General features: G+C 43.0%; 2 protein-coding genes across 15 annotated transcripts in view; one reads left to right on the forward strand and one right to left on the reverse strand.

Annotated features, from left to right (window-relative positions):
* Positions 1-20,355, forward strand: part of RNF10 (ring finger protein 10) — a 202,002-nt gene that overhangs the window by 169,317 nt on the left and 12,330 nt on the right. The window lies entirely within an intron of this gene.
* Positions 1-20,355, reverse strand: part of SPPL3 (signal peptide peptidase like 3) — an 86,801-nt gene that overhangs the window by 47,543 nt on the left and 18,903 nt on the right. For 5 of the 14 annotated variants that reach the window (XM_056348135.1, XM_056348126.1, XM_056348145.1 and 2 more), the window contains exons 2-3: positions 19,386-19,507; positions 12,839-18,759 (exon numbers count right to left, since the gene is read on the reverse strand). In XM_056348135.1, the coding sequence (XP_056204110.1) occupies positions 12,839-12,861 (23 nt within the window). In that variant the 5' untranslated portion in view covers positions 12,862-18,759; positions 19,386-19,507. The remainder of the gene's footprint in view (positions 1-12,838; positions 18,760-19,385; positions 19,508-20,355) is intronic. The other 9 variants (XM_056348223.1, XM_056348205.1, XM_056348214.1 and 6 more) reach the window with 9 other exon arrangements.

Consider the following 20,355-nt stretch of genomic DNA (forward strand, 5'->3'; position numbering starts at 1 on the left):
TATTCAACAGCAAGTTTCCTAATAGCATGGGAAAATTCCATTACAAAAAACTTCCAATAGTTGAACATAAACAGTATATTCAAGTCTACTATTAGTAACAACAGATAACAAATTTTCACACTACCATAACTGAAGGAAGCTATATTAGTGTCTTCCAGAACTGAAGCAGTAAGTTACTTGAACAAGGTTCCAGACAACTGAGTCTTTAACATAAGAAAACACAGCCTGTTAGTAACACAATTCAGCCTCGTCCCAGATATCGTCAGTGATCCAAGTCCAGAAATGGCATTTTTCTGAATAACGTTGTTCATGATAAATACTCTATATGACTAATAGCTCAACTTCACCTTCCTCCTCTGGTTCCTCTTAAAGCAATATTACCCGAGTATCAAGTATGTGCTGGAGATCCAGGACTAAGTTCATCTGATGTGCAACCGAGCCAAGGCGCATCATCCCAGCCATCTTCATCAACATTAATCATATGCAGAATATTATGGTTGTCATGGTGCCAGCAAGTAGTTAAAAAAGGGCAATGACAAAAGAAAACAGATTCATTATGTGGCAGAGAGGACTCTTAGGATATGCAGGGAAATTCCTGATACCTGTTAGCCTGCAATAAGGATTTCTGCAAAAGAAACCCCAGCATGAAGAGCAGAGCCCCACAGCAACGCTGCTGTGCTGAGATTGTCCTTCAGCCCACTGAGGCAAGCACAGACTTTGCATGGCCATAGTGGTCAGATGCCTGCCAAGGTGCCTTAATTGTGTGAACCAAAGCGACTACTCAGTTTATTACACCAAGAGCTGACCAGGCAGCCTTCAGATGGAAAGCACAAATAATCCAGTAATAGAGACAGGACAAGCTGTATTGCCTCTAAGGACCTAATAAACGACTTCACTTTGAAAACCTTGTTGTAAAGCACCGTAAGACAAATATGTTATCATTCTGCAGCTTTGCTTGGAAAGGAAACAACACACTGAGCAAAAACTATACTTAAATACTTAAAACAATAAATCTTAACAAATCTGTAATCTGACTTCTTATGGGATGCAAAGAGGCAGGTAACAGACTAAAGTAGAAAAGTTCAGCTCAAAGTAAGTGTCTCCATCTGAAGCAACACAAAGAACACACACAAAAAGTACAGCAGGTTTCCTAACAAGCACACAAAGGAACCCTACTGGTCAACGCTATATCTCATCTCATCCAGGAGCAAAAACCAGAAAATAAAGTTGATCCTCTCCTATGTATACAGTTTCACTCAAGACGCATACATTATACTGGAGAGTCCATCCTGAGTGGCCTAACTCACTCTCAAAGTATGACCTAAAAACGCACTGTGCATATTTCTGCCTAACTACTTTGCCTTGTGGCCAGCTCCATCCTCTTATCACCAGGCTCTCACTCTGGCCCTGCTCCTCATCTTGCATGGGCATCCTGAGGTCCTAACCAAAGCTTCCCTCCAGGAGAGCAAACTGCCCCAGACCACTATAAAGTCTGCCCAGTTCTGGACCTTGTAACTGTCAACGCATCTAGATCCAACACCACAGATACTCTTCCACTAACCTTGTTCTAACTGTCTGGAGTATAATACTCACGGGAGTCAAGGCCTAATAAAAGAGCGGTTTATCCCTCACATTCCTAACGTTTCTTGCTGTAAGTGATAGAGCTGATCATGCAGAGCAGAACTCCGATAACAGAACATGCTGAAAATTGCACCTCTTTGGTAAGTCACTGCCTCCTCATGGAAGGAAATACGGTGAAGCTCCACGGTGGTTCAGAGACCAAGAAAGTGCAAGAATATTTGTGCTAGAACCATACAACCAGTTTACCTGTGAGATACTGGCATTTTGGCAATACCTGTTACAGAAAAGCTTAACATGTACATATGCAGGCTCTACCGGGAAGAATTAATTAAATTAAATCCTAGAACAGGTCCCAGGAAGATACCCTAGCAGAGCCCCCAATAGTCTCTGTCTTTTCCAACAACTAGGTATCATCACTTTGTAGTTTACATATTCAAAAACACAGCTGGTCAAACCGATGAAGGAACACTCACTTAAGACTTAATGTACAAAAACACTATGAAGTCCTCTCAAGTAGGGAGGATATTGATCTGAATGCTGCACTGCTTCCTAAACAAAATGAATACCAGTATAAAAAAATGTTGGGTTTTTTTATTTTGAGGTTTAACTTCTATAGAAATTCCTGTACTTCAGTTACAAATATGCAGAATACCTTGATTCTCTAATATTTTTTGAAAGACATAAAAATATAGAAAGCGCTCTAATCATTAAAAAGGCTGCTTGTGTTTTATCCCTGAAGTCAGAAAAGAGGATGTTATCTCATCTGTATTGACTCTACTGCTGACTTAAAAAGCCAAAACAAAACCACACCTCATACCTCTGACACTTAGGCCAATATTTTATTGATTATGTGCTTTGAAATCCAAATTCTTTTTAGCAATGTATTCAGAAGTCAGATCAAAAAATAAAACTAACGATTAACAGTTTAATGAAAAGTGTTTAACAATCAGGCCTTATAATCAACAAGCCTAAACCAACGTGAAGTTGATCAATATGACCTTGTCATACACAAAGAGCAACTCTGAGTGCTATTGATGAGTTCCCTTACCCATGCAGTACAGGACTATGATACATACTTTTTCATGGCATGCCTGAGTAGAATCAAACACTATTTTCATAAAAATTCCATAAAAGAGTAAGTTAACGCCATCAGCACCAAATTATGACTCTTCAGTGACAGCACCAAACTATGACTCTTCAGTGACAATGTTGAAATTCCTGTATGAGTCAAAGCTACAGAGTAGCCAGTCTGTCTAGCCAGATTGAACCAGCTTTCATCCTGCTGGGTCTGTATCAAGACAAATTAATGTTGTCAGGTGATGGCTGATGAGATCCTGAAGCAAATGTGAGTATTCAGAGCTGCACAAAGTGAAGAGAGGGGATTCAGCGGGCATGAAAATACAAAATACAGCCTAGCAAAACAGGCACCCTGGTTTTGCTACCTCCAATTAAGAGAAAGGCATGCTCAGGAAAAGGTCTGGACAGTAACGAATGCGACCACTTCACAAATAAACACACCCACATACACAAAACAAGTTGTCTTGTGACAGACTGGACAGGGCCTGATCCCTGCCTTAACCACCTGCATGCAAGAGAAGCAGGGTGCATTAATACCCTTGAGTGTCAGGCTTAAGGTAGCAGTTTCAGTTAGAGGTGCAAAAAACAGGCAACAGAAGAACAGACAAAGGCTGTTTTCAACAAATTCTAGCCCAAACATCCAAAATCTTTGCTTGTGACAACAAAAAGTAGGAACGTTCTTTAGACAGGGTGCTTTGGGAATCTTATAAAACTTCTTCCAGCAAAGCACCCTGCAGAGAAGTATTTGTGTTTCATGGCAGACTTTTTTCACCTTTTGATTTGTAGCTCTTTCTTATGTTCCATCTGCAAAAACACAAAAAAATACAGAGAAAGATAACTAGCTAGAAAACTAACACTGGGGTTCTTGTAAGGCATTTAAGTATGATAAAGAGGTTCTTTCTGTTCTGTACCATCTGTAACTGCTTACAGTTGCATCTGCTTTAGAAGTAGTCAAGTTAGCAGAAAATAACAGTAAAAAAAAAAAAATCCAGCTCTTCACTATTTAGCTTTAAAGTTTCCCTTTTTGAGAGGGAAAAAAGAAAGCTCTTTAAACTATTTTCAACATAAAGCTTAATTAGATTCTACTCTTCATCTTCAAAACCCTGCAGAGATCATAATATTCCCCATGAGAGCTTTCAGCCCTTCATGGTAACTTCTCAGAGAGCTATTCAAGGGAAGGTATAGGATCAGCCACCTCAAGAAAAGAGTTCACAGAGCAGATAATCTTTCCTCCAGCAAAACAGACCATCAATCTGAACTTCTAAGAAGGACCAGAATGACCTTGCACCATCAAACCTAGAAAGCAAGACACAGACGTACCTAATCACACCAGCCTGCAATACAGGCTACAGAAATCCATACAATCCAGGTCTGTTTGCCTCCTGCTATTTCACCAACCTCACCTTTAGCTAACAGTCACCTGGAAAATGGACTTCCCACTGACTAAATAAGTCAAAGTCATGCTACAACTATTTTATCTTGCCAAATGGGTCTACCACAGATGATAGTGAGATAATTCACAACTGTAGCCTTGAAAGGGGTAAAACTATCCCAGTAAAAAGTCCTTTGTATAACAACGTACCATTGAGCTTTGGTCTCATACATCCAACATATCTGTACCAACAGCTGGTTGATCCTAACTGCAATAATTATTCAGAATTCATTGTTCAATTCCTACCCGCTACAAAAGGCTCCAAATAAACTGAAATCGGAGCTAGCTATCCAACAGAAGAAGGGATGGCAGACTGCTAAGTGCCACAGACACCAGAACTAACACTGCAGCAGAGCGCCGTAACTCAGCGGCTGCGTTCACCTCTGTCCAGCTAATTGCACTACCGCAGAGCTCAAACATTTTGCAATGCTAGTTCTTGCCCACGCTACGCTATCTCAAGGGGAGTAAACTGAACTTATTAATCCAAGCATCCACGGAAATTAAAATAAATCCCGAGGATATACACTCGCCACTAGCTTAAACTGCGTGGAGAAACCCCCCACAAAATTATCTGTGCACCACTGCTGTAGAGACAGGTGCATCAAATTTACATGCAGAGATCACTTGGTCTTTTTGTACCACCTGAAACTAGGCTGCACCATGAATCCATCTGTACAGTGCTTTTGCTGTTCTAGTGTGAAGTTGCTATTTGCAGTATTACCGACAGGAGAAAATGGTGTAAGCAACGAGTTCCCAAACTTCTGTGATTCAGTGGAACATTATAAATTTTTAACATTTCTACTGATCTCTGTAAACTTCTGACAAAATTATAAAGTTATTTAAAATTATTTATCATTGGAAATTTACTAGAAATTATCTTCTGGCCATTTATCAGATGAACAAAAGGAATTTTTAAAAGATACCTCTGTTCAAAAACAGCAGAGTCTATGGGAATGAAGAAGTAAATTTGGGCTTTTGAGACAGAAAGCAGCAAGCAGAAAAGCACTGGCCAGGTAGAACTAATCAGTAATACCAGAGGACTGGGGGGTGCCCAGCTTTAAAAGCCACTTCAGGCTGCACAGCACATTTTTTCCCTTTAGCAGCTAGACTGAAGAATAATCTACATTCAAGCCTATCCCTGCAGGTAAGCTTGCCAACTCATGCCCGAAGTTAAAGATTGTGTGTGTGAACAGAGGGTGGAACCCCCTGGGTCTCCTCCTGCTTCCCTCACACCACCCCTTGCTGGAGACGCCTGCACAAATGCAACTAAGGCGTAAAAATGGAAAAGAAACATTTCACAGCCTTCAGCTACATACCCATGCTGCACGGGAAAATACTTTCTTGGGTCAAAAGCCTATGAACGAGCTACAGGAACATCCAAACCTGACAGACACAGAAGAAAACATTGTTTTCAAAAGGAAGGAGAGAAGAAATGAGAGTCAAACACTATCATTTTCCGTTCAGATACCACTGGTGAGGGAAAATGCTACGATATATAAACTGTCAGATATGAGTATATCTCTCCAACTTCTATGTGGGCAACTTCAGTTATAAGGGGGGCATCTTAAGCACAAAATTAAGCAATAGAGAATAATTTCTTTAGCGTGGTCTCCTCTACTTCAGGATAACGGCTGTGATAATTTTGAAGAACCTCTGTTCTGACATCCTGAAAAAAAGAGCCACTCCATCCTTAAACCCTGTCCCCACAAAAGCAAAGTATAAGTATAGTCTCATTTAATACATTTATTATTTTGAATCCTTGTTGTCACAGGATATTAAAAATGTTCTCGTTTAATTGATTAGTTATCGGTTAGAAAGTATCTTTCCAAAAAGCCAGCAGAACATGCTGACTTTCTGACAGCCCTGTCTATACCATGCCACTTGGTGTGGCATACAAATATGGAGGCTATCCAAGGGAATTTGGGACCTCAAGCTTAGACCAGGCCCTAAAAAGAAATATTCAACAGAATCTAATAATGAAGATGACAGCACAACAGTTACACAATTAATCAGTTCCAGGATAATGTCATCATGGTGGTTCTGGTGAACAAAGAGACACTTAATGTATTATCATGAGAGCAGAGTTTCTGTAAGGATGGCACTTAAGAGGAGAACCCTGGTCTGGCAGATCAGAGTATTTCAAGCACAGACACCACTTGTAAAAGATGTAGGAGAAAAGATCAACATCAGCATCCTTGAAAGAATTAAGAGACAGAGAAAGGGGATCAGCAAGTGTTGCAATGACACATATGCCCCATTAATCTTATTAAATCATCACCTTTCAAAGTCAGTTTGATTGCCTGGATCCAGTTCAGCTAGCACACTAGCTTGTGTTTCACTCCACTTCTCTCAACCCACATAACTGGCTGAATCATTTCAAATTTTAATCTTAGTCAGTTACACTAAAGCAATGTAGCACCGAAAATGTCCACAAAGATCTTTTTCTACCAATTTCAGCCTTGGTTCTTCCTGGAACCTTTAACCAGACATCACAAAAATTAAATTAGACTGTTTGACCAAATGGCATGTGTCAATTATTTGCTTTTAGGGTATATTATCATGCTTAGAGTCACCATCAAAATGTCAAAGGGCAATAAAGATGGTGGCACAATGCCAGAGATGTTGATACATCACATCACCAAAATAACAAATTAAAATAGCTGAGATACTAAAAAAGAACAGATTCCATTCTGCTCTTCCAAATTCTAGGAAATCAAAATCACTGCATTTTAAAAATCACGACATGTATCCCAAAGTACTTCTTGTAGGAAGGTTTCATAAGTATAATGGGTTTGGCCTTCTATTTCAGTGACAAGTGATTATTGACAGAAATTTCAGCAACTGTATTGCGTATTTAAAACTGTAGTACTCCTCAAAACACAACCAACCTCAGAAGAACTTAATATGCTCATTTAATTTGGCCTGTCCAGTGGTCCCTACACAATTCCTCAAATTCCAACAGCATCAGATTGCTTAAATCATGCCATAATCCCAAAGTGCCCAAAACAAGCAATTACTTCATTGGATCACACCCTTCCACAGAAGAAAGAGATGCTCTCAGGTTGATCAAACCCGATACAAACCACAAGGAAAGGCAGCGATAATCATAGACACACACCCCTAACAGCTCACTTACTTAGGACATGGGAAATCACATTCAGGTTGTCTTCCGTTTGTGCGAATTCAACCTTTCATCTCTAGAAAAGCAGCCTAAAGTACCCCACAGACCACAGCCCCTTCAGTCTTCCAAACTACTTTTTCAACAAGGCAGGCAGCAGATTCCAGGTCCCCACTAATCCCAAATTAGTATGTTGATCATTAAGGCAGAAAGGCATGCCTGCCTCCTGGCCTAGCAAATATTTACAGTATTCTATATGAAGTGAAACCAATTAAAACAGACACACAAAGCTCGGCCTCCAAGTAACACATAGTTTGGTGATGAGAGCACTCCCCTGGAAGGTGAGAGATGCAAGGTCAGAAACCCTGGGGGATGGAACTGATCTCCTAGATCCTACCCAAGTTCTCTAATCACTGAGTAAAAAGCAAGGAACCATTAACTTCTGCTGCCACAATATCCTGAAAAGGCTAAAGGCAGAACTGAAAAAAATCTTAATTAGAAGAGGTACAGCACACCAGCACCAAGAAAACAGCAATTTATATTCTTCACTTTAAATTTTTTAAAAAGAATTATCAATATATTAGTAAACACAGTTTTTGCATTGAAGCGCAAAATTTTTTCCTTTTGCCAGAGTCATTATATATATGTACATTCAAGTAACTGTAAACTTCAACTAATCCCATGCTCTTTGCCTTATTTGTCTTTCAGTCCAGTGCTGTAGACAGAGTCCCTGCCTAATGACACACAGTCTGAGACAGCAAAAGCTAGAGGGAGGATAACAAATAAGTCAAGCGAGACTGGTACTGAAAGACAAGCATATTAACTATAAACCTGATATTCTCAAATTTGCTGAGATTTAAATAATTTCTCTGATGCCAGATACTCGTGCATATTGATACAACGACATCCCTGTCCTCAGGAGGCTTCTAACAATCGTTAAAATGGAATGTGGCCGGTAATTTCAGTTCCTGAAAAATCTAAGATTAAAGGCCGAACTCCATGTTTGTATGCCAAGCTTTCACGACAGATTTTAGACAGTGCGCACAAGAATTTTACCTATATGCTTTGCAATGTCACCCAAAAAGTGCAATGCTTTAAAAGTTGAGGTGAATGATTTGTTTTAGTTCTGTTGCAAACTGCCTCACATCCTCAAAACTCCTTAATTAGTCAGTTAAGGTCCCTCAACCTGAACTGAGCAAGCAAGTGAAAAATCTTTACTGCAAAGAATTATTTTACTAGTACTTGACAAGTTCTGACAACGAGCTATAGCTCCCCTTACTCCCTGCCCTCCCACATACACATCTAATCCAGCCAAATAAGACTTAAAAGCACTACCTCAGTCTTCTGGAAGAGATTGTATTTTAATTCATGGCAGCAGCAGGTTAAATGCTTCAATGCAATGAAAGCAAATTGTCAGACCTCTGAATCTAGAAAGACTTTTAACACGAACTGATTTGAATTCTCTCAGGCGCAAAGACGGCACTGTACATTTACACTTATTCCAAACCCCAGTAGCTTTATTGATTATTCTGACACATCATTAGACTTAATTTCCACGCCCTTTGCATTACATAGAAAAGTTTCTAAATATATCACCATTTCACTCATCAAACATTTGATAGCTAATACCACCGATTAAAACATTTAAGAGGGAGTTGAGTTGTTTGTAAGATTAGTGACTCAATACAGTGGCTTCTATTTTGTTCTTAGCTTACCCTCCCAGCATATCTCCTAATCACCACCCTGACAGGACACGCACACATCGCAATTCGTATTACTCTTATACAACCCTCTGGGAAAGAAAAAATTAAAAATACATTTGGTTTTGGGTAGAAATCTCCTTCTCTCTTCACATATGAAGGAAGCTGTGAAAATCTTTTGTGCATTCAAAGGGCAAGAAAAGAACAAAGCAATCTCTATTGCCAGACTGGGCAACAGTAAAAAGGGAGGGGGTATTACATCAGGCCTTGAAAAACACTGAACACCTACTAACTGAAGATAAAAAGATATGCATGCTGCTGTGCTCTCCAAATAGGATCCAGCGCAAAAATCTCACCACAAGGTGCTGGAAGTTAAGGAAAGGCCAAGTATTTCACAAAGTAATGACCGAGGTCCTACTGCTTCCATACTCATCTGTTGTAAAACTCCCAACAGCTTGGTGTCTGAAGATAAAATCCTTGGCATTTATTAACCTCTTACTCACATACGTACACATTGGTGATGGTCAAACAGCTCTTCCTGTGTTTACTCCCTCTTCTGTTGTAGCAGAAACTTCTGCCACTACCCAGTCCCATTTCCTTGCTGGAACAGACAGGAAGCAAAGGGAAAATGGGTATTCCACAACCTCTTTCCTCCCCCAATCCATCCCACTTGCAGGATATTAACTTCCGCTCTGTTTTAATCTAGAAAGTCACAAGCAACCTTGCGAGGCAGCAGTTGCGCTCCTCTGGCTTGCAGTTTTGAGTAAGAGCAGGATCATACATAGCTCTCATAATTTTCTTCAGTTATTGCAGGTACTGGACAAAGAAAGTTTCTCTACTCACTACTGACATGGATTTTATTGAAACACCTTTCTTTTTACAAAAAAAGCCTATCCTTTGAGACAGTATTTCCATCTGGCACCTATCCCACATTTCACATTAAAGTTAGTTTTTCTAGGATGACAGTATTCAGTTTCACCAGCAAAATTCTCAGTAGATCCTCCTTTCAAGGATAACACACCTGTACCTGAAATACTAGGTCAGCAAGACTATTTAAGACATTTAAAAAGTGCTAAATAAAAGTACAGATGGTATTAAGTGTGGGCATTACTGAAGAAAAAATAAAAGAGGTTGTTGCAAGAAAGAACTCACAAGAATAGTGACAAAAGACAACTTATGCATTTAAAATTATGAAAGGGATGGGGAAAAGCCTAAGTGCCTCCTTCTTAGATCTTAATACAAGAAAGTGTAATCTATTTCATCTGGTAGTGAAAATTATAACACCACCTTAAAATCTCAGATTTATATTTACAAAACAATAAATATAGCAAAATGAGAACTAGTTCTCATCTCTTCAAAACAACATCATTAACAGAGATGTCAATCACTGAAAAAAAGCCCTATTTTGCATGTTTGACAATGCTAATGTCCAGCAATCACAGCTTGCAAGTACATTTTTTCAAGGTATTTCTAACACTGAGACAATTTCTAACAACCTCTGACAATTAAAAAAAAAATTAAACTCAAAATAAACCTTTATCTTACTTTATAAAGCTACAGTGACTCTACAACTCATGTTGATAGTTACGCACAAAAAGAGGCGTGATCAAGCCGTACACTCCCAGGCAAAAGGGAAGTACTACTGCAGCCAGGATCCAGTTTACATCTGTACCAAGACAGGTACGTGAAAGGATTCTACTTAATGTCAAGTTATGTATTTTCAGATGTGAAATAAGGTATCTGCACAGCAGCTACACCGAGGAACACGGAAAGCACTCGTTCTGAGAAAGCAGCCTTTGCAACAGAGAAAAAGGCCCAGGTCCAACAAATGCACAGGATGCAATCTGCCAACTTCAAAACTGTACAACTAATTACTGGACACAATTCTGCAGAACTCTTCTGTACAGAAGTACCGGTTTCCTCAGTTGACAGAACCCGCACTTTTTTTCCTAAAAGCACTAAAGCACTAGCCAATCTCACGCTGAGTGGCATTACCATAATTAAACAAATGCAAGATTGTTGCTAGAAGTGTAAGTAATTAAACATGCCTCCACAGAGAAGGGTGCACAAGTTACGGAACAGGACTCCCTAATGTGAAACTGGATTTTTCCTCTTTCTGTAGCTCCCAGACAATGCTGATAATGGGTCAAAATGTGAAGTGACAGAAACCTCAAAAACACGAGGACACATCAGCGAATACAGACACAAAATCAGTGTTCTGAGACATCAGCTTCATATTCTTGTTTCGTTGCAACCTCAAAACTTTAAGAACTAACTACTGTTCTTGTGATCCACCCAGCAAGCCACGAAGAAGAACTTAAATCCCAACTTCAACCCCCTAAAACAGGCAACCTAAAGAAGAGTTAATCCTCCTCCCAGCCTCTATTGAAAACCTTCCCTTCAGAATACTACTAAGGTAAAGACACTTGTTCAAAAAAGCAAGGGAGTTAAAGATCAAAATAACGTACAATTGTCATTTTGCTTCATTTAGGTTTTTTAAAAGAAAGCTGACAAATCCTGGAATAGTTTATGAATTTATAATTTCATTCTGCAATTAAAACACACGAAGATAATAGTTCACTAGACACATCTAACTGAACTACATTAAACTGCCTAAATCTGTACAAACATACGTTTACTGTAACAATACGCAGCTAATATTTTAAGTCAAAGAAGTTGTCTTTTTGCTGTTGTTTGAAAGCAGAGCACTTTAAACCACTGCCTGAATTGAGCTGCTGAAACAAAATAAGAACATGTAAAAAGCAAAAGACCAATACATATATTGGTTCTTGACAGACAAGTGACAGAAGATGGGAGAAGGGTCTGCCAAAGTCTCAACATGTGGCAGAAATCCCCCCTGGGTCCCAAGTTTTGCAAAAGTAATGGGAAGGATTTCCAGAACCATTCAGAATAGGAATATTCCTCGCATATTCAACCCTTTCTCTGCATTCACAGCACATGCCAAGGTCAAAAGCCGAGATTCAACTCCTTTTTAAGAAGGGTATCGTAACTCTCTTCAAAAAATCTAAGAAACAACTGTGGACAGCATTACTGGAATGCGTTTAAAATGCAGTATCACAATTAAACTGCTGCAGCGGTCAGGTCAATAGAGCTGATGCACAGGTGAATTGTCTGTTTTGGTGGTGATCCTTGACAATACAAAAACTTATGAGGAATTATAGGAAGAAACCGAACCCTGTCTCTTTGATCCAGTGCCAGCTAGGCCCGAGACAGCATCAGGACACAGAAAAAAATGCCCTCTCATTTGCTATACTTCACATCTTCCCACAGGAACTGGTCTCTTCCTTCTCATTCTATTTCCTGTACACAGAACAGGCCCATTGTCACCAGGTGAGCACAGACACACGCCACCGACTGACCCGGCAGCCCACCCCGACAGCAACCTCCCCTGGGGCAGAAGGATGCCCTGCAGCCTCCCAGCCGCCAGCGCAGGCACTGTCCCTGCTCCAGGCCGGAGGATCGCTGTGTCCCTGCTCCAGCCACGCAGAGCCCCAGCTCAGCAGGACACAGCCCGGACGGAGGGATGACAGCCACGCTACCGCTCGCAGCGATCCTCTCCCACCGCCGGCTGGCAGCGGGGGCCGCTCCCAGCGCCGCCACCCCAGCCCCTCGCTCGCACGGCGTCCCTCCCCCCTTCCCCTGATCCCTCCTACCCAGCCGCGCTCACACCTCAGGCCGCAGCCCCCTTTATGCCCCAGCCCTCCCCCCGCCGCCCGCCACCGGCAGCCCCGCGGCGCCGGCCCCCGCGCCCCCAGCCCCGCGGCGGGGTCCCGCCGGCTCCGGGCCGGCCGGAGGGGCAGGGGGCCGGCTCGGAACACCCCCCGCGGCCGGCCCGGCCCTCGCTGGGGCCACCCCCCCCACCCCCGCGGCCCGCAGCGCCGGCGCCCGGCCCTCAGCCCCGCGGCTCACCAGGAGTAGGTCTGCTCCGCCATGGCTGCGGCTGGGCGGCCAGCCGGCTGGGCTCTGTGGGGCGGCCGGGCCCCGGGCTCCTCCTCCGCCTCCTCCTCCGCCTCCTCCTCCGCCTCGCAGGCTCCGGGGCTCAGTGGCGGCCCCGCTGCGGCTCCCGGCCCAACATGGCGGCGGCTGTGAGGAGGGAGGGGAGCGAAGGGGGGGTCCCCGCCCGGGCGGGGAGGGGATGGCGGAGAGGGCGATGGTGGTGGCGGGGAGGGCGGAGGCTCAGCAGCCGCGACGCAGGGCCGCGCTGGGGCGCCGGCGGCGGCTGGGCCTCATGGCCGGCGAGGCGGCGGCGAGGGGCGGGGCGGGAGCGGGGAGGCGGCGGCACCGGGCGGCCAAGCCAGGCCGCGCCGCGTCCCCGCGCTCGCGCACGCCGGGGGCGGGGCCGGGCCGGGCGGCGCGCGGGATCACGTGCCCACAACAGCCTCACGTGCCGCCGCCGCCGGCCGCGCGCAGGCGTCCTGGGTGAGGGGAGGCGGCGGCGCGCTGGTTGTCGGGCCCGGCCGCGCCGCTCGCCCGGGCTCCGCCGTGGCCCCGCGGGCGGGCGGGTTCGCTGCCGCCGCCCCCTGTGCCCGGCGGCTGGAGCGGGCAGCGGGTGGGAGGGACAGCCGGAGCCTGCTCCGCCGGAGAAGCCGATCCCGGGCTGCGGGCGGGCAAGCGCGACTCCCACGCCGGCGTCTCTTTGCCCGCCCGGCTCCGCGGGGCCGCCGCCGGCAGCGGGGGCAGCACCGGGGCGGGCCCGGCCCTTGGAAGCAGCGGGGCCCGGGACCTCTGCACGCCCAAGGAGGAGCTGGAAGCGCTGCGGCGGGGCCTCCTGCAGCGGGGGGGTGAGGTGGGAGATGCCGGCCTCAGGTAAGGGAGCCCCGTCAGTGCCAGCGTTTCAGTCACATCCGCTGTGGGCTTCTGCGCAGTGTGGTATCATTGTGCCCTTTTAAACAAAGCAAGTAAAATAAAGAGGAGCAAACGCGCAATGTGTGTATGTGTGTGTATATATATATATTTAAGGAAAGAAAATAACGTTCAAGATACTCTGATCCAATAAAAATCCTACACCTCACGTTACCAGCAGCCCAAGCCCCAGGCAGAGGAGCTGACAGCAACGGTCTGGCCTTTCTCCCCCCGCTTGCTTCAGTGCTGCAACCAAACCTTCGGTCCTTGGTTATGTTTCTGCCAAATGCAGAACCAGCACCTCATCTTCTGTTTCCTCCAGTAGTCCTCACCTCTCTTCCTTCACTGGCAGCAATTTGTGCCGACGGGGCTTTGCACAGCTCAGGGCAGTTGTTCCAGTCCGGCTGTGCAGCCTCCTTCCTTGGCCCTTTTAGCGTGGGAGGGAGAAGAGCCAGTTTTAACTTACAGCTGGAGGTGATGTAACTGTATTAAATATAAATAGAAGAACAATGCCCAGCTCTGGTGAAAACAGGTGTTTGGTTAGGAAAAAAAAAAAAAAAAAAACACACACACAACACGGAGAAATTCTATGCCTTAATAAGAGCTTTGCTAAACTCCAAAAAATTAATGGGACATTCTCACTGCACCTACAGAGAACGCCAGATGCCTCCAAAATGGCATTTGGAGCCCACTCTAGTTTATTAGTAAATTTAATAAATTATTTCCATTTTGTCCATCTCATTTATATTCTTAAATGGACAAAAACATAGGCAGGTATGTAGGCATGACACAGGACTAAAAGTAAGGAACATCTAATTTCTTCTTGGTTCTCTTACCAATTGCCTGTAATTATGGGCAGCTCACTTCATCTCTGGTAGCTCAGCTCCTTCGTCAATAAAGGGGAAACAGCAACATGTTGCAGCTGCCTGAAGTTTTTGGGATGCTGCTTAAGGAAGATGCTGTATATGCAATGCAGACTGACTTGGTCTGGGTGGAGGGAATGCCTGGGAATCTTGTGATTATTAAGATGGTGCTTCTCCACCCTGCACACCTCTATCTTTATGCACTGAAAACCAGTGATTTGGGTTGTCACCTCAGCATCCAAACCTGCTGTGATTTTCACCTCCCTCTGGCCTTTGTGGACAGGAACGACCTTAGAGCTCCTGACATAATTGACACTACCCACTTACTAAAATCTGCTCGAGAATTGGATTTACCAACTATGACGTGGAAATACTCAAAGTACTGTGACTGACTAGCTTACTGGGATCCCTGCTGGCGTCAGTCATGGCAGCTAGGTGTACTGGAAGGATTAGATGGTGAGTAATGCTAACCTGTCCTCTCATCCAGCTCAGGCTGGGCTGTCTTGAAAACCTTCCTCTCCTATTTGACCATACACCTCTTTGCCCTTCACCCTACACCCCATACATACACAGCACTTGTGCCCGTCTCAGCAGATACAGAAAAGTTTGGCGGATATAATGCAAGGAGAGAGGAGTGAGTCACGCTCAGAATCTTGAGCTGTGGGGTACACAGCCTGGTCGATCTGTTTTAGTGGAAATTCTGGTGTTCCCAGGTACACACATCCCCTGTTAAAAAAAATGCTCTAGGTAGGACTTGCACAATGGAGAAGTTCCCTGCCTTGATTCTCCCTCAGCACAACAGAAAGATCTACAGGAACAATCAGAAAACTGACAAATAATTTGAATCCTCACTCCACTGTGGTGCAACCTCAGTGTCTCTGGGATGCCTGTTTATGCCACCTCTTTTCACTGATTACGATAAAGTAAATGCAAGAGGAAAAAAGAACCTCTCCATCCTTTTGAATCCATGCAGGGAGAGATAAATCAGTGCTTCACCCTTGTCTTGGTACTAAAGAGCCTTTCCTAATTTTTTTTCACTGAGAATAGGATGTGAAACTGATATTGGTATCTATGAAACAATATCCCTGCTTTGTGTCCTTACTGAAATAGCTTCCAATTTCTCAGCCTTGCAAAATTTCCAGCACATTAATTTGGCACAAGTGATTTATACTTGATGAGCAATTAAAGTATAATTTTTTTCAGCTTCTCAGGCTTTGTGACTAGACTACTAAGTGATTTCGCAAGCTCGCTCTATCATTACAAGATAGCGGTGGGATGAATTCACAGGAGAAATGTATTCCTCCTTGCAGACCCAGCATCTGCTCTTACTGCAAATTGGAGTGCTGCTTGCATTCCTCAGATAATTTTCTCAGCACCTCGTTTGTACAGTCTTTCTTTGGACCTACAAGAAAGCTTTATTTTGAATTTTAGCAACAGTTTACTCTGACATTACAAAGTCCTTCCAAAATACCAGTTCTGTCTTGAACCTTTGATGTAGACTGATGCATTACTTAAACCAGTCAAGGTATTTCAAAACAAGCAGCAGACAAAAACATTTTCTTTCTTTTTCTATTTGGAAGGGTAGCTCCCAGAGGCAAGTGTGCTGGAGAAAAATCAGATTGAAGTACTGGCTACAAAGAGTCCTCACCTCCAAATTGCTTAAATGTCATTAGATGACATTTAACTAACCATGTCTTGATTCTGCTATAATGGAGGTAGAAAGAGAACCAGAGGAGCTTCATGTTGACACTTCACCTTTCAGGAAAGGACATAGCAGGTATAGTTGTCAACGCTGCTTGGTTTTGGCAGGAACAAATAGCATGGAAATGAGCAGAAAGGAAAGGCAAAAAAAAAAAATAATCCAGTTTTGACAGTATAGCTCAGAGCTATGCTAGGCTCTTCCGCTTGTAATTCTTGTGGGGTTCCCCTCGATAAAATTAAAATGTGCACTGACCAGTACGGCGCCACGATTCTCTTCACTACCACCTAGTGGGAAACTCCTTCATTAACTGAACTCCAGAGCTGCCTCTGCTCTCCAGTCTGATCCTCACCCTGAAGATAGAAACAGTGCGTAAGTGAAGGGGGAACAGACAGATAACCTGGAGGAAGGGCGAAGTCCTGTTTCCCCATAGAGGAAGAGGAATGTTGAGAGCGAGCCTGTAATTTAAATCCATGATGCCCTATGGCATTGTCACACCATGCCTTCCAGCCCTGCATCCAGGCCAGTTCTTAATGGTTGTTACACCTTGGCTTCAGTTTCACCAAGACTCCCAAAGTTTAACAAATGTTGTCTTTGGAGATAAAGAGTAAAACATTTGTTCTTCTGAATGCAACTGAACCCTGCAAACTGCAGTAAGGAGAAACTTGGGAAGTTACTTCTGCATCTCAGTCAAAAGGCAGCCTTCCCCCCTTCTTGGCTCTGAACGTTTTGGTGGTTCTGCTTCTGGTTGTACTACTGAAAGTACAGTAGGCGGCAACGCAAAAAATAGCTTTCTTCTCTGTAAAATCACATTTTCGATTATAATCATATATTTACAACAAAGACTACTCAATTAAAATGTAAATGCATATATATTTGAAACACTAAACCCATATATTCAAGTGAGTCCTCTCCCACTGAGATACTTGGGGTTTGTACAAATAGCTGAAATCCAACCCCATGAAAACAACACATAAATGACAATTATCTCATATTTTTCATGCTTTTGCATACCTTTTGGAACTAAGCTCCCAATGCACAAATAATCATCGGTTTTGGCACTTGCATAGCTTTTCATTCCCCCAACCATAGAAATAAGGGTGAATGTTATAATAATAGCACTCTCACATTTCAAGGAGGGGATGATGTTAATGCCATTCAGGCCAATAAAGCATGTAGCAGTCTCAGCAGGAGGAACAGTAAAATGGTGAAGAATTATTAAAAGAACCATTTCTCTGTATTTCTTTTCAATGGCAATTTTACAACTGTATTCAGGGAACTATACAGGCTCCCTCTGCTAGCACTTTTATCATAAATATATTTAGGGTTTTTCCTTCTCTGTATGTTTTTTTAAGCCACATTACACTGGCTTTACCCCAGCAAATTACTGTATTTTTCATCATGTGAAATAATGGATATATTGGATATATACACTCAATAATGGATATATTTCAGTAAATGAAAACATCAAAGATAAGAATGCTGGTAATACAAGAAGTCAGGCTTTGGAAGTCTATTCTGCCTTCCATTCCATTCACAGGACTCTGCTGTCCATTACTTTAGGTTTGCCCTAGTGTAATAAGCAGGATACACACCAGTAAGTCTAAAATAAGAATAATGTTCCTGTTGTATACCCATTTGTATTTTCATGCAGTTGTTCAATAATCCACTTAGTAATTCAACTACTTTATAACATGTAGGGGAGAAGGGATTACATTGGAACAGTTAATCAAGAGAAACTATTATTTACCAATAAAACAGAATTCCATTAGAGGAACCCAAGACATCGTTGCCTGGAAGGATATTGGAGAATGCCAGGAACCCAGTTTTGTAAGATAGCTGTCACAGAGTGTTACTACACTGTCTGCTACTTCAGGAGAAGAAAATCATTAAAATAAAAAAAAAAAAAATCATGCCTAGAAGTTGTATTTAAGTTTACGCAGGATAATGCAATGTAGTTGAACATGTTTAAATAATCTTTATTAAACTCACCATTAAAATAAAATAGAAATCAGACTTCTTGTGATTATTAATGGATAGAGTTCTCCAAACTGAATTGTTAAGGTAACATTGTTCATGAGCTTGTCAAGATGACTTGTTGTTTTGTTAGTTGTCCAGACTCCCACAGTTTAAAATGCACAATACTAACAGACCAAGGGAAAAAGACCTTCAGGATAAAGTGATAGAGAATAGTTACCTCCTCCTCAGTATTTGAAAGGTTTCCATATTCAGCCAAGGATCCTCCACATGGCATCCAGTTGCAGCGTTTAGTGAGGTCCTAACATACTAACAGATGTTCATTTCTGTTTTCATAGGCTTCAGTGTTCACTGGTCTCAAGACAGGCTGGTTTAAAAGCCTCTGCAGCTGAAGGTCCTCAAGGCAAGCAGAAGCAACAGCAACAGGACTTCCGGGTACATAAGGAATCCTTGAAACCACGCAATACAGATAGATAATTTGTTGCTATGTTTTTTCTTTTTATGGTTTCCACTGACAAATATTGCTGTTCTTTATCTGAACTTAATGGTTTGTGTCCCGATCCCCCTCCCCATGCATTCAACAGGTATATATACTTACAGAACACAGATTGGACAATCTCTTAAATAAGAATAATGGTAATATTTTCCACCTTAGTTTAGGTGAAAGAAATCACCATACCAACGACAGAAATGTAACACAGTATGACAGAATCTCCTCTGTCACATATTGCAGGAGCACCACAATCTGTTGTCTCAGTTTGCAAAGTCCTTGAATTATAAGGACATATCATGCAGAAAGTATATGTCATGGTTGGATACTGTAATTACAGTTGAAAATTAGTGTTACCAGCCACTAATGTTGGCATGTCTGCTGGGGAAGGGGGGCAGGGGGAATGAGGAAAACTGTAATAAAAAAATAAAATGCATGGAAATTGTATCAAAACTTTGATAGGATAATGCCAAAAAAGTTCACCATTCTTTAAATACTTTATTATTATGAGTATAACAAAAAAAAAAAATCTTTACAAGCTAAAGATGTCTTTTTACATTAATTTTTCACAGGGCAATTTCTTACCTTATATGTTTTAAATGGATTCTAAATCGTTACTTCTTTAGCCACACAAAGAAAGTCTTCTGTATCCATCTGAGCTTTTTTAAGGCAAGGAGGGGACCTAGTACTCTGGGTGCAGACGCCATCTGAAATAAAAGGTAAAAGTTAACAACAGTCCTGCTTGAAAGGGTCAGCCCAGCAGCCCGACCACAGCTTGCAGTGTCTGGAGAGAGGAAGGGGTCCAATCTGCAAAGAAGCTCTGTCCTTCAGCTGCTGACTTAGCATGTTGCCGCAGGAGGCTGGAGAGCATGGCTAAAGGTGCCCACAAAGGAGAAACAGGGGCCAAGGTGACTCTGCGTCATTGCCTTGGGACATTACCCAGTTTGGGGTCAGTCCTTCTAGGCTTCTCCCAGCTCAGGCTTGATGGGAGCGTATAGAGACAGGTAGCTGCCCCTAGGAAACCTCCATTGAGACAACAGCTTTAAATCCTTCTCCCGTTGATCACACAAGGCATCATGTGCATGAGATGCTCATGCATCAAGTCCACATGTGCACATCAAGATATTCTATAATTTAGCCACTCAAAGCAGATAGATTCATTCATATATTTTCAGAACAGAACAGACAATTCAGTCGTAAGGACTCCCTGAGAGCTGCACTAAGTGACCTGGCAAGCATGTTGTAGGAAGTCACTCAATGGGTGGGAGCAGAACCAGTATCAAGAAGGGATGGAGGTAGATGATAAATGGGAACCACAAGCCTGCCCAGAGCACTCCTCAGAAGCAGCAGAGCAACTGATGACAGGGCCGGGACTTTCAGCATGAACCAACACCCAGGGCTATTCCTTATCAGATGCCTGAATCACAAGCTCAGTGGGACAAGCCCTGTAATCCCCAAATTATGCGGGTACACTTCTCCTGCTCATCAATTAAGCAATAAACATAGCAAGTTATAATGGTGGTACTAGTATTTGCATATCAAGATACCCAGCAAG

This window comes from Falco biarmicus, chromosome 1, assembly GCF_023638135.1.
Source record: "Falco biarmicus isolate bFalBia1 chromosome 1, bFalBia1.pri, whole genome shotgun sequence".
NCBI classification, from domain to species: domain Eukaryota; kingdom Metazoa; phylum Chordata; class Aves; order Falconiformes; family Falconidae; genus Falco; species Falco biarmicus.